At 40.0% G+C, this 14654-nt stretch overlaps 2 protein-coding genes across 2 annotated transcripts; both read right to left on the reverse strand.

The window, feature by feature from the left end:
- Window positions 1–1043: 1043 nt before the first annotated feature.
- Window positions 1044–9960, reverse strand: LOC103705899 (methylenetetrahydrofolate reductase (NADH) 1-like). The gene is made up of 12 exons (XM_008789797.4): window positions 9465–9960; window positions 8497–8679; window positions 8097–8157; window positions 7922–8004; window positions 6550–6723; window positions 5824–5997; window positions 5651–5751; window positions 5438–5549; window positions 4055–4135; window positions 3761–3938; window positions 1594–1928; window positions 1044–1358 (listed from the first exon to the last, which is right to left on the reverse strand). Exons 1-12 carry the CDS (start codon window positions 9684–9686, stop codon window positions 1275–1277), a joined length of 1788 nt encoding a protein of 595 aa, XP_008788019.2. The 5' UTR covers window positions 9687–9960; the 3' UTR covers window positions 1044–1274.
- Window positions 9961–11731: 1771 nt separating this feature from the next.
- LOC103705900 (protein SKU5 SIMILAR 14-like) lies at window positions 11732–14546 on the reverse strand. Its single transcript, XM_088710400.1, has 3 exons — window positions 14229–14546; window positions 12243–13355; window positions 11732–12148 (listed from the first exon to the last, which is right to left on the reverse strand). The coding sequence occupies exons 1-3, from the start codon at window positions 14471–14473 to the stop codon at window positions 11851–11853; spliced, it is 1656 nt and encodes a 551-aa protein (XP_088566526.1). The 5' UTR covers window positions 14474–14546; the 3' UTR covers window positions 11732–11850.
- Window positions 14547–14654: the final 108 nt, after the last annotated feature.

Here is a 14654-nt window from a genome sequence, read left to right on the forward strand (position 1 = left end):
ATAAGATATGATGTTCCTAAGTACTTCTTTACTGATTGAGCCCCCTTGTTTTGTTTATTAGTAATGCTGATCTGCCCCAGAGAGATCGTACTTTAGTGGAAACAGTTTTTGATAGCCTCCAACTTTAATGTGAACAGTTTATTTGTCGGTTTTTGCTTTGAACAAGAGAAGCAGATGCTGGTATATGAGTTTATTCCAAATGGAACATTAAGGGAAAACTTGATTGGTCAGTACTCATTCTTCATCTCAAAAGATTTCTTTTATCTCTTATTTTACATTAAGATGTATGTTCCTGCCATCATTACCGATTATCTCTTATTTTACATCAAGATGTCTGCAGGAAGAGGTCGCATGCAACTGGACTGGAAAAGGAGACTTAGGATTGCTCTAGACTCAGCTAGAGGATTACCTTATCTCCATGAATTTGCTAATCCGCCAATAGTTCACAGAGATGTCAAGTCTACTAATATCCTTTTGGATGAAAATTTAAATGCAAAAGTTGCAGATTTTGGTCTCTTGAATCTAGTGTCAGACAGCCAAAAGGGGCCAGCTTCTTTTGCAATTATTTATGCCACTCCTGCACATTATTCATTTGAATGCATGGAATACATCATTGATAATTTGTGGTAAGATCCATTTTATTTCAATCTTAGTAGTTCAACTAGTTCTTCAAATACTAGATTGGCATCTTTGGCAATCAGTCCCGGAAAAATAAGGTTCTCTTAATAATTTTATTCTTGATTCATCTTTCCATATTTCAGACCCATGACACTCTTACAATCCTTTGTGCCAAAACCCACCCTCATAAAATAATGAAAGGCTAATGGTGGACTAATCCATGAATGTCAAGGTTGGATTGGCAGTGTCTCTGTCAAGCCACTGGTAGTGGTGATATTGTGGAGATCAAAGAAGTTGGGTTGCATGAATATTTTCCATGCTTTTCCAAGTATTTTTCAATAAAGTCCAAGAGGAACAAAGACAACTGTCTCAGAAAATATAAATATTCACAGTATACAGCAGATGGAACGACAGAGAGGCCAAAATTTCGGACATGAACCTGATCAGTGAATTTATTAATGAATTAAACATAACTGGCATGCACTTGTATGTTCTAGAAAATTCATATCATTAGATCTGCAGAAGAAAACTGGATATTCAAAGACCTTATGCTAAGAGTGACTTCTGGCTCTCAAACTGCTTTCAATCTGTAACTCCCGTTACACAACATGGTAACCGAAGAAAGATGCTAGGCCTTGAGTAAAAAGAATCCTAGTTCATACATCCTTGAAAGCAGCAAATACATCTCCATGAATATAATCATTGTCAACAAGACAAACCAAAAAGTAATTTCTCTGCACCTGCAAATTTGAACAATCAACTCAGCACTTGGAATGAATTTTCAAGAACAAATAATAATAGGAGTGTGCAATTATATATCTATCTGTCTATATAGATAGAAGGTGGGGGGTGGGAGTGCGGTGGCTGCTGAAAATCTGGAACTGCCACTTGAAAGCGAAAATGGAAAGTATTTAGGACAAAAAGCTCCATAACCTTAAAAATAATATCACCTATACAAAGATGTCTCCAACATACCTGTGCTAGTAACTTCCTTGATGGGTCACCCTCAGGAAACAAGCATGCCCATCCCTTTGTCCAGATCTCAAAAGCCTCATCCTTCCAAACCATGAAGCTTGCAGGATCAACAACAGTTGGTTGGATTATCTCTTTGCCAGGGAAAACACCCCATGTCACTGCATTGACTGCATTTGGGGCAACATTGGAGAGACATTCCCCTTCTTTGTTTACAGCAATATATGTAAGAGATGGAAATCCCTTGCAGTTTTCAGTTAGTAAATTTAACTCCTCTTTTGAGCAGAAGAATTCAAGATAGGCCTTTTGATAGACATAACCCCCTGGTCCACCCCACCCTGCCAAATACAATATAGGAAGGCACTATTAGCATCTCCCATGGAATACTAACATCTCTGTGAAAAATGTTCTTGAAAAAGCAAGGACGTTGTAGTGAAACAAAAATCTTGTTGGAAAGCAACATACAAGATCTAAAATTCACCTTCTTACCCCAAAAAATGGGGGGCTTAAAAATGAATGATTGCTGTCAAACCACCAGTGTGATATGAGAGTGGATGATACAATCTCTTGGGTTGAAAATTAAGGGTATATATGTTACGGAAAAAATAATTTATACACGCCAAAATTCAGAGCGACACTTCTGATGCTTCATTCTGGCACCTAAAATGTAGCTACAGGTTTAAAGATATGCAGAGACCCTTTATGCTTTAACTAACAAGAGTCTCCCATTTATTGTGGTTAGCTATACAAATTTGCCTAGCTACTTTCATGCCCACTGGGCTCGATAACTTTAGCTATATACAGTTTCCCTCCTTTCCAACACTTGACAAATCCAATCCCCTTCCGCAAGTGGAGCCTCTTCTGATCTTACGGGAAGTGATGGTGAGTCAATACAGCAAAAGTACAAGCATTTAACAGGAATATGTAAAGTTAAAGTAGTTACTAGTAATCATAACACAACTTTGCTAACTAGTTCTTCCTGATGAGAACTTTTGAAGTTTTACCAGACAGTAGCCTTCATATTCTCATTTCTATTATGTTAATAATAATATCTTGCAATCTATCCATTGCCATCTTCTTATGCATACCACTGATGTCCGGTGAATTGCTCTGCTTAGCTCCCATTATCTTGTGGCTATCCTTCAAAGCACATGAGCCCATCTCCGCTTCTACCAATACGAATCTGCATTTGTAGTATGGTTTTTTACTTATATTCTCATTCTTTATAAAACCAGATCCAAGGGGAAAAAAATAATCCGTCAACAGTTTGAAGCAAGGATGGCTAAAATTGATATTGGTCCTCATGAACAAGACTCCCACTCTCCCTTCTGCTCATGATTCCTGTTGCACTCTGAATTTTGCACAAAAAAATTATTTCCTCCATCAAATATCATTCCTCTTTAGGCCATATATTCTAATATTGTTCCTCTCTAGTTCCTATTCTTACTATGTGCATCTCAGAATACTTAAGTATGAACAGAAGATCATTTCATTTGTTTTCCCTGATAACTGACTTCACTATATCTTGCATTTTAAGTTTTGTAACTTTAAGAGTAATCCTGAATATCAGATTAGTTCATCTAAGATAACTGATAAGTGCAAAGAGAAGATGGCCTATGCCCTAAAAACACTTATGGCTGTGGCTTATCCGTATTTACCTTTTTTTATGTTAAAGAAAAATTTGGAACAAATAAGTGCAAATGTTTACGTTAAGAACTCAAATTGTAGAAAGAGCCATTCATATGCAATCTCACTGAGTATGAATAACTGCTTTGAACAATTTAAATTGAAGTAATAAAAAACCATAAATTTTATCATTCCAAGAAAGCAATGATGCATATTTTCATGCAATTAATTCAAGCCTTTCCTCTGACAATTTTATGTGGGAAAAATAACTGAAAAAAGACTACAGTTGTCATATATTCTCTGGGTAAAAGAGGTCAAGGGCTGCATTCCAGCAAAACCATATTAAACCTAACATTTCTCAAGGTCCTTAAGATGGATGAAAACAAGTCTGATCAAATAAAATAAATTGAATTTTATATGCAGAAACATGATTTTGTTTTCAGAAAGAAAGCCTTGCTTTCCATTCCAGAGACCAGCTCAGAGATAATAAAAGGTTTAACAAACTACAGCTGACCTTGAAACCTTTAGAATAAACCTCACTTACCAACTGCTGGAGAATCAGATTTCTCTCCATTAATTGCAGGTTGACTATTGATGGTCAGAAAACCCTTTAAGATGATCTCTCCCAGTTGTTCATCAATTATCTTTGTCTCCAGCTGCAGCCCATCTAACTCCGACCACGGGCTACTTCTAAGTTTTCCCATGCAGAAGTTCATGAACCTCTGTCGAATGTATTGCAGGAAAAGAGTAAGATCAGTCTGTCATGTCGATATTCTTCAATCTGAAACAATTTACAGGTAAGCGTCCAGAAGAACAACAATCAAGTATAGAGAAATACCTCTTTAATGTCATTCAGAGATTTCAATGGGACTGCCCATTCCTCTTGAAGCTTCTTGTCACGTGCACGTGGGCGCATGAACTGTCAAACAAATAATAAATTTTAGATACAATTACCTTCATATTGATATACAGTATGAATAAGCAGACAGCAAAACATTATCCATTTATATAACCTTCAGGAAAAAATATCTCAAAGTGACAATTTAAAAAACAATAGGTTAAAAAGCTAAAACGAGCAGTACCATCTACCATGAGCAAAAATAAAGTGACAATATCTCGAAACAAGCTTTAGCAATGATTCAGCAGCTTTCACTTAACCTCTGACGTAGTGTTTTTATCAAATCCCCGACCAAACAAGCAATGAAGCAGCTTAAAGATTTTGAAAAACAAAGGACTACTCTAGAAAGGGCAAAATGCCAGCTCATGTTTCTTAATGCATGAGGAAGTGGGAAAATTTGAAGGAAATAAGAGAAATTTCCAATAGTACTGTAAGTCAGGCAAGTGAATAATAATTTGGGGAGTGGCATGCCCAGAACATTTTGATTTATAAAATACTAGAACATTTGAGTTTTCCTAAATTAGAAGACTTACAGGCTCTGATCAGGACTGTTAAAAGGTTCTACAGACAAACTATGAAAGAAAAGTCAAATGGTGGAGAAGATAATCAAGGGTTGAGTTATAAATGGTTGGTGTCTGCCAGAAGTTTTAAGTGCCTGATGTGGTTTCAGCATGGCTATAATTGATGTGCATAAGATCTGTCCAATGAAAATAAAGAAAGGAAAGCATTAATAGAAAAGGGCATTTAGGGGTTAGACATGATAAGTCAGACTGTTGATGGACTTCTATGAGGTTCTGGAGGATTTAAGAAGGTTTGGAGAGCCAGTAAAAACAGGTCTGCTGTTCAATTTGCTAACAGCAGACAGACAGGGAGAGAATTAGGGACAGAAGAAAAGTTAGACAAGTGAAAGAAGAAAGAATAAGAAAGAAAAGAAAGACAAGATAATTGGGCTCAGTACCACTTTTTACTTTTATCTGAATTAACTGAACTTATCTATATTCTAGCCTTCCTCTCATCTTTGACGTGGCAACTACATTTGCTAAACTAATTGAGTCCGTCTAGGACTCTATGAAAACAGGGAACCAATAAGTCAATATAAGTTTGTTTATTTAAAATTTCTTTTTTTTCTAAAGACTCAAAAATCCTTCTCTATAATGGTAGACCCTGTATGAGGTCAATAATTGAAGTTTCCAGGGCCCAACCTCTTGGCTGCATAAAATTCCTATTTATCAGATATCAGTTTGTCAAGACAACAAATACTGAACAGGCATATTCTAAAATTGCAAAAATATTCGATTGGAAATTTAGAGATGATCTGATGACCTGGTGGTCAGTAAGGGCTCCATATGATGCGTTACGAGAATCCCCCCACCTCCCTTGTGGGTACTGCTCCCAACGAAGAGTCCTTGAAATGTAGCTTTTGGGACGATTAGCCCTGATTCATGGTCCAAACAAAATTAGGACAATCATGATCGAAGCATATCATCATAACATTCTATTTGCAACAATCCCAAAAAAATAGAAAGAAAAGCATACCAAAAGATAGGTCGAACATCTTCTTTGGCACGAAAAACATTTGTTGGACGCCTCCATGGTAAGGACCTTGAAATCTTAGATTCCTCGATTAATCCAAGGTTCTGCAAACATATTTTCTTTAAATAATAATAATAATAAAGAACATGAAAGCATAATTTCAAACCAAGTGTCACCATTAATATGGCCAAAGCAGACTTCTCCATGTTTAGTGTGTAAAGATGCAGCGTTTTGATCCCATGAGCTAAAATCTTCTTGCACATCTCAGTTCCAAGGTGGATTCCATATGCCTTGACAGCCTCCTCATTGTCTTTAATAGGCTCCAGGGCAGCTGTAATCTCAGGTGGTATCTGCAGACAACCTTTAGTCATATCATCATTCAACATGAAAGCAAAACTTACATGTACCCTAAAAGGCATTACTTATACATGTTGAACAAGACATACAACTGAAGAGCAACACCAACAAATTGAGATATCATGCAATAAAAGATATAGACAGCATGTTGAGGTGCAAAATGTGAACTTGTTGGCTTGGCCTAAAAATAAGGAAAATCAAATATTTTCTAGAACTCATGACCTTGTGAAGTGGTTTATTGTGCAAAATGTTGGTTTGGTTATGATTATCTGTGCATGCGTAAAGAAGTCATGTCAATAGCTCAGCAAGCCCTTGCAAATGTCGTTTTTGTCATACTTCGCAAAAGGACTTAACTGAAAGCAACAAATAATGGAGAAGTTCACCTATTAAAATGAAAGCAACACCTATAAGATCACATTGACGAGCATAAATTACACCAATATACCTGATTCGACAACTAATATCATGTCACTTGAAATTGGTATGTCCAAGAATAACTTAAATTCAGACAGGAAAAAAATAAATTCTGCAATAAGGGAACTTACCCTAGTTTTACAGAATCCAGTCATACGCAAGAAGCCCTTATAGTTGTTAATAGGCATTATACCAGGAACAATGGGACAAGTTATCCCAATTTGACGGCAATCATTCACAAACTTCAGAAATATGTCAGTATCATAAAACAGCTGAGTGATAATAAGATCTGCACCAGCATCCACCTGTCAGAGAGAGCAAACGAGATAGGAAAGAGCAACAAATCAGTGCAACGAAAGAATAAAAAAGGAAGCAGAACAAAAATAAATTAACTCCTCAAAACTTGAGACATGATTAATAACTATCTTGAAAAATTTGGACGCTGACTATATATTATATGAGTGTGTTAAATTTCTTGATGCACCATGATATAAAAGGGTTGTGATTCCACGAGGATTATTTAGCCTCTCAGTTCCATACAAGATTTAACCATCTAAAAAGTGCATACAAATTTAGACAAATTATAAACTCTTTTGCAATAAGAATGTTCATAGAATAACAGAAACAACACAGACATGATTATGTTGGAGGCAATGCTAGAACCAGGATCAACATGATCTTTTATGCAATTACAGTGGTACAACAAATGACTACAATGGTGGACTTGCACAGGCATACTAGCCATTGCAACACCCAACCAACATCGTAATGGCATTGCAGTAAACAATATATAGATTCCTTCCCACCAAACCATGGATAGTTACAAGCTCTGAGATAATCATAGGCATTAAAAATTGGCCCACCATTGTTACCACAAAAAAATAGACTGCTAGTCACCTTTGCCACAAATAAATGGCGTTGCTTTAATATTTTAATGAGCCACTCATTATTCTTACAGCCCCATTCACACCAAAATTGAACCAAACTATCAGCACGATCACTAGAATTCACTTGCCTCCAACATTACCAATCTTTGTCACAGTACCACTAATTACCACAATAGTATTTACAGGACCACAGAAGCCACCTAGCACCACCACCATAAAAAATAAAGCCTTTCACCTAAGAACCTGCCTGGTTACCAACATATTGCCTAGGCACTATGCAGTATTCCAGTTGCCTACATACTGAGGCTACTTTCTAACCTTGTGCACCGAGAACTAGAACAATGACTTCCCAAGTATGAATCTATGGCCAAATTTAAGTAAGACCCACATAATATTTTACAATGTGGAAAACCATAGCTGATCTGTTTTCATATTCCATTGTAACTCTATCATTGTGCCACATCATAACTAAGTTTCTCAACAGTATCTTGTTATCATGTCAAATTGTCAGATTGTACATAGTTGTGCACCTCAAAATAGCAAAACCATTAAATGGTCAGTTCAAAACAAGATAGAACATGAACCAAATAGCAAACCAGAAAGGGAGATAACATACCTTTCTCTTCAAATAAGCAAGATCATTGCTGTAGGCTTCTAATGTAGCACCTCCTTCACCTTGTATCACGTCAGGGTGAGCCTCTGAGATGGAAGAATTTTTTTTTCAGAACAGCTCTGAGTTAGCAATGCAACATCATGTACTGATTGTACCGATTGAATCCGTAAACATTGACCTGGATAGCCAGCAACAGTTATGCCGAAGTAGTCACCATACTTAGCTCGAATGTGCTGCACCTGCAAGTCAATTGCAGTGACCATGCTTTAGTACCAGATTTTTCTTTCTTCAAAGCATCTAGAAGAACTAGACAGCTAGTACAAATTCTTAAGGCAAAAGTATCAAGGCTCAGCCTTAGTCCACAAAGTATATACAACAAATAGAATACTTTATGAGTCTCAGAGGATAGGCAAAAAGTGATTAATGGTTAACATGGAAAACTTTTTTTCTCTGCTAAGGTCCGGTCCAGCAGCCACATACAACTCAATGCATACAACAATTTTCAAAATTGAACTCTCACTTCAACAAGATGGAGCAGCTTTTATAAACAGTCACTGAAGAGTATAGAGGAGTGTTACCAGATCAAGGGCACAGGCAAAACCGCCAGCAACCTGAACAAACTTGTCCTGACCATGAGGAGGATCCCCTCTAAGAGCCAGAACATTTTGAATCCCATTGGTCTTGATAGTGTCCAGGGCATGGTTGATCTTCTCCACTGGCATGTTGGTGCAAGTCAAGTGCATCATTGTTTCCACGCAGATCTGGAAAAAGGAATCGGAGACTCGTAAATGATACAACATTAATCCTCAGCTGTAAAACTTATGTTTGGTAATATACATTGGATTTCCTCCATCCTTGTAACAATTGTTAAAAGCTGACTGAATATTTTAACCGGTTATGTAGATTTTTGGTGTTTTTCTCTAACCCCCCCCCCCCCCCCCCCCCCCCCACAAATAGGGTTCAGATCTTAATTCAGAAAGTATTCTACTTAACTGTCTCAGCAAAGTAGGGATAATGGTAACCCTCTAAGTAGATATTTAGCGGCGCCAATCCCCAGCAAGTAACCAAATCCCCCCTTGTCATATTAAGTTTTACCTTACGCTCTTGAATATGTAACATGGCTTAGTAGTCCAAAGGCCAAACTTTTGAATCAATGCAGCTAATACAAGCAACCCATGCTAAGCATCAACACAATTGGACAAAGCAGGAGAAAAAGAAGAAAGCAGCAAGATATCTCCAATTAGGAGTTCATGCTGCTCAGAAGTCAGATCTGCAATTCAAATAATAAAATAGAACAAAAGATGAATTTTTAAGCAAAGGTGGTAGCAAGATTTGAACAACCAAAGACTCAGATCCAAGAAACCACCGAGTAACAAAAAAAAGTCCAGATCTGAATATCTTATCCACCATATCTTGAAGAAAAACACAGCAAACTATAAAAGGAATCAACTTTAAGCTAGAAAAACAAGGCATCCAAACAGAATATCTGGAAGAGCAGCAAGAGCTACAGAAAGACGGCGAACAATGGCAGGGACGGATCTGATACCATGTTCTGCATGCGGTTGGCGATGTCGAGGGTGAGGTCGGCAGTGGAGCCGCCGGCGCCCCAGGTGATGTCGCAGAAGGTGGGGTTGTGGGCGACCATGCGGTCCATGCGCTCGAAGAGGTTCTCCACCCCTTCCTCCGTCTTCGGGGGGAAGTATTCGAACGAGAACACCGTCCGCCCCTCCCCCTCCCCCGCCGCCCGGATCTTCTCTATCACCTTCATCTCTTCTTCCTCTCTTCTTCGTAGCGCTCTCTACCTCTGTTGATGGCGTCGTCCGAGAAGCGAGGAGGCGCGCACGCGAACGCCGCCCAGCGAGTGGGTTTATAAAGTCGAAATTTACAAGGCAAGAGAGACGAGAAATAAAACAGAAAAAAGAGAAATTTGGATCCGCCCCCAACTACTGCGGTGGAAGGTCTCTCTCTTTCGCGCGTCGCGATCACACACCGACCCACTTACCATCCCTCCGGAGTCCGGATATACGAAATGGGGCGGGTCCGGGGGCAGGTACCATTCCATACATTGATATGTAATATTATAATAATATAATTTTATATAATAATATTTAATAATATAATATAATTATACTATACTATAATATATTGTATTATAATATAGTATTAAATTATATTAAAAGTACCTGCCACCAAACACACGTTAAAGTTTCATAATATATTATATATATAGTTATTATTAAAAAAATAATTTTTAGTAAAAATTCTACTTTTAAAAATGCTATCCCAATAGCAATTCCAAACAAAACCTAAATTATTTTCCCATCATTCGATAAAAATAATTTTTTTATTTTATTCTTAAAATATCTTTAATCTTATAATAATAATACAATGCAATACAATATAGTATAATATATAATATCATATAAAATATTATAATATAAGATTATTATATTTAATAATTTTTATATAATAAAAGATATTATGAGGAATACAGATATATCTTAGTAATTTATTTGAAAAAATAGCAATAAAAAGAAAACAAATAGTTGAGGCATTTTTGGATGCATAAAAAAATATAGCTAAATTATTTTTCTATCTAAATGCTGTGGGCAAAATATTTATAAAAAATACAGATTTTAAGATAAATTTTTTATCTTCCAATGGACAGTCCTGATGGAAAAGAGCAGTGGGATAGGTTCCGTCAGCTCAGCACGGTTTATTATTATGTTGTTACCAAAATTCTTGGGCTACCAAACCAGTAGTCCTCCCCTCTCGCTCACCAACCGCAGGGCGACTTTGTCATGCGTTTGGCTGAAAAATGCTGTGATTTAGCCGTCATGCGAACGTCACTCTTTTTTTTTTTTTTGATTTTCGTTGGTAAGTGATGCGAACGTTATTGAGGACCACTCTTTCATTCTTTTGCTCCCAAATGAGTGAAGAAATGGAGTAATTCAGCTATTTATTCTAAGATAGAAACTTCAAGCTGGAAATCTTTTTTTGGCTCACAATACTTGCTTGACCGATAGATCGGCAGCACTAGCCTCCAACATTAGAACCGTCGTACCTCACAAACAAACAAGCCCACATTAGGTGGTGTCACTGTACGTAGAAGTAGTGAATTTGAGCCTTTCAAAAGTAAGAGCCACATCATACTAGAATTCCACTTTGAAATAGCATTTTATACTATAAAATGCGTTATTCTTGGCAACTAAAGCATTTGATAGAAAAATTGCATCTTGATTGCTTCATGGATGTAGAAATACAATGATGCAACAACAACTGAAGCAGGATGAAATTAGGATGGGTTTGGTCTTTCATCGCTATAGTTTGGTTTCCTCTTGGGCGTTTTCCAACAGTTCAAGTCCTACCATCAGTCTAAATTTTACAAATATTGTGCAGCTAGACTGCATGGAATATTGTTACTTACTTTGGAAAATAAGTCCCTTCGGTTGCCATTTTGGTTTTAGCCCCAGTATTCTATGCTTGCTTCTTTGTACACACCATTTTTAATTGCTGCCATGCAAGTCCAACTCCCAATTACCATGCGAACTCTGATCATATCAAAGTCCCTGCCAGTGGCATCTAATAATGCAGACTAAACCCCGCACAAGCATGTACATACATACATATATACATCAATTCAGCTTAAATGGATCTAAACCATGAAAGGGAACACGGATTGAAGTCACCAGTATATATCACCCTTTTTTTGGAGAAATGTACATATTATTCATACTAACCATAGATTAATATCGATTATGAGTGTGGGAGCGTTGCTTCCATGGTACATGACCATTGACCAGGAAGCCCAAAGAACAAAGAACCACAAAAGGAAGAGAAGAACCATCATGATTACCCCTTCCTTCGATCCCTCCTCCTCTCAGGAGAAGATCGAGGCTCGCCGGTGGGCTGCGGCACAAGCCGCCGCATGCTTAGGTGTAGGACGGTGGCAAGGGAAGCCCGACCACCGCCCCGCAGCGGAGTGCGTTAGCGGGCATATTGTACTCATCTCTCAACGATCGTGCCGGCGAGGTCACACTCACGTACAGCTGCTGCCCCAGGTATTTATTCTCCCAATTCATGGATCTCAAATTCCACATCCCAGCATTGTCGAAGGTCAGCATGATCGCCGTCCATGACCTCGGGAATACTTGGATACTGTGCCGGCTCACCGTGTCCAAATGATTGTAGCGTTTTCGGCTCTCCGGCGACCACTTCCCTGGCCCCATCCTGACATCAATATCGGTATAAGTATCAGTCACCAAGTATAAATTTCAAAGTTGAGAGAACATCAGAGATGGTGGGATTCTGCATGCTTGATTACCCTGCAGGGAAGAAGGCGTAGCCATCCAAGTGGTAGGACTGGATGCTTCTCTCCGTGTTCTCGAAGATGATCTCGATGAAAGTTCTGAACTCGGCAGTGATGACATTGGGTGCAAGGGTCACCGGGGCATCAGGGGCAGGTGGCACGTCGCCCATGAGATTGTACTCGAACGCCGGCTTGCTGAGGTTGAAGTACTCGGCGAGCTTGAGCGGCGTGTCGGGGTCGACGTGGGAGATGCCGTTGATGAAGTGGCGGCGCTTGCCGTCGACGACGCTGTGGCCGTTGACGAGCTTAATGGTGCGGGTGATGTTGATCTGGCCGTAGTGGTAGGAGCCCTGGGGGTTGGGGCGGGCGGCGCTGGCGGTGAGGTTCCACCGGAAAGTCCGCCACTGGTTGAAGGACCAGGCCCAGCCGGAGGGTCCGTCGGGGATGACCGGCGACGGAGGGGCGTTGGAGCCGGCGTAGCGGAGGACGGCGGTAGCAGCGAGGACCTTCTTGGTGAAGCGGGTGGAGGCGACGAGGTAGTAGTCGCCGGAGGCCTGGTCGGCGGTGACGAGCACCGACAGGCACTGGCCGACGTGGACATCGAGGGAGTCGTAGAGATTCTGGACGGTGTGGGAGCCCTCCATCTCAACCAACTTCAGCGAATGCTTTTGGATGCGGAAGTTGAGGGAGGTTTTGAGGCCAACATTGCAGAAGCGGAAGCGGTAGACGTTGCCGGCTTGCATGGTGAACATGGGGGGCTCGTCGCGGCCGGCGGCGTCCTTACCGCGGCGACCGTTGATGAGGACGCCGGCGGGGAGGCCGAGGCCGCGGCCGGCGTCGAGCTGGCGGGCGAGGACCTTGTGGCTCTTGGTGAACCAGTCGCCGGCGAGGACGTTGAATTCTTCGGCCGGGGGAGCGAAGGGGACGGGGATGAGGAGGCGGCTGTGGACGCGGAGCATGCCGACGCCGCCGGCCGCCTTCTGCATGCCGAGGGAGGGGAAGTAGAAGAAGCTGCCGATCTGGTCCTTGGGCTGGAAGTGGAAGGTGAAGTTCTGGCCCGGCAGGATGGGGCAGTTGGTCCCCGGCGTCCCGTCCATCCATGAGTTCTTCCTGTGCTGAACGCCGTTCCTGCCGAGTGGTAAATTTGAGAGTTTTGCAAACAACTTCAAGCCAATAATTATAAATTATCTTCATGCAAATAATACTCAGGCTCGGTTTGCCGGAGTATTTGGTAGGTCAGAAAGTATTCATTGCCCTTTATATTATTATTTTTTTGATGGAATAAAGATAAGCTGTTTTAGCTTGAGAGAAGCTCTAAAATAGAGCTTCCTTGAAGAAGCACTTTTAGCATAAGTTCGAAGCTATTTTAGTTTATAAAATTTTTCTTCTTTCAACAATGTGAACTAAAATCTGTGAGTAATAAATATGCTTTTGTTTTTAGCTAATATTTTTTCTTTACCACACAACAGCTAAAATATTTGAGGTGTCATTTGAGCGGTGCCCCAAGGATAAAAAATGCATTGCTTCAGCGAGCGGGAGGTCCAGGATAAGGATGAAAGCTTAAAATAACTTGCATTATAATTGCAGAGATGAAATATATGTGTGAAGTTGTAAATGTTTAAGAAAAGCATAATTTCATATATTGCTTGGAAAAATAACAATGCTGGCTAGGTAGTTTTCTCGACCTAAACAATGTGTCCAGGATAGAAATGCAACAAATATTTATGTGCTGCCAAATGAATTATTATATTCACCTACACTAGCTGCTTGAGTTGCTGGGTTTCTTTGGAGTCAGCAGATCCTCTAAAACCCAAGTTGCAAGAAACTCCTCCATCCAACTTGAAAAGATTTTCATAGATGAAAACAGAATCCATTCTGGTTCTCTCTATGAATCTCCAAGCTGATAAGAGATTTAATTGCCTCCATGCTTCACTTTGTGGCAAAAAAGTAAAGAAAGTTCAAATCATGCATGAAATGCTGCGCGAGAGTAGAGTGACGAACCATGTGAGGAGGAAGGGCTCATCGAGGTTGTTGAAGACATTGATGATAATGTTGTTGTTGGAAGTGCAGTTGATTTCGGGGCCCGGGAACTGGTTGTTGATGAGGATGACTTGCTGGGGAATGCCAAGAGGGGCGATGGTGCCGTACGTCACGTTCCATGGGAACCAGAGGTATGGGTCCTCTGCCCGGACGACCGAGAGGCCCAAGAGCGAGACGAGGACGAACACGGCGGTGACCTGCGACATCTCTCTTCCCCTTTCTTCCTCTTGCTTGTCTTTTGTTTCTCTGGTTAACGCGCTCTCTATCTATTCTAACTACTTAAAAAAGAAAGAAAGAAAGAAAGAAAAGTTAGCACCTATCCCTGCTAATGGAATCAGTATAATGCTTGAGTTCTTAGAAGGAATGGAGGATTGATAGGATGCGGAG

Source organism: Phoenix dactylifera, chromosome 14 (genome assembly GCF_051530095.1).
Source record: "Phoenix dactylifera cultivar Ajwa chromosome 14, Ajwa_hap1_PhDact_Kaust_v1.1, whole genome shotgun sequence".
Classification (NCBI taxonomy): domain Eukaryota; kingdom Viridiplantae; phylum Streptophyta; class Magnoliopsida; order Arecales; family Arecaceae; genus Phoenix; species Phoenix dactylifera.

Coding starts and splice junctions, on each gene's coding strand:
- LOC103705900 (XM_088710400.1), bottom strand. CDS start 14,473: ATGTCGCAGGTCACCGCCGTGTTCGTCCTCGTCTCGCTCTTGGGCCTC. Junction 13,356..14,228: donor GAGCCCTTCCTCCTCACATG/GTTCGTCACTCT, acceptor ACCACTCGGCAG/GAACGGCGTTCAGCACAGGA. Junction 12,149..12,242: donor TACGCCTTCTTCCCTGCAGG/GTAATCAAGCAT, acceptor TATTGATGTCAG/GATGGGGCCAGGGAAGTGGT.
- LOC103705899 (XM_008789797.4), bottom strand. CDS start 9,686: ATGAAGGTGATAGAGAAGATCCGGGCGGCGGGGGAGGGGGAGGGGCGG. Junction 8,158..8,496: donor TTGCCTGTGCCCTTGATCTG/GTAACACTCCTC, acceptor ATTGACTTGCAG/GTGCAGCACATTCGAGCTAA. Junction 6,724..7,921: donor TTGCTTATTTGAAGAGAAAG/GTATGTTATCTC, acceptor TCTCTCTGACAG/GTGGATGCTGGTGCAGATCT.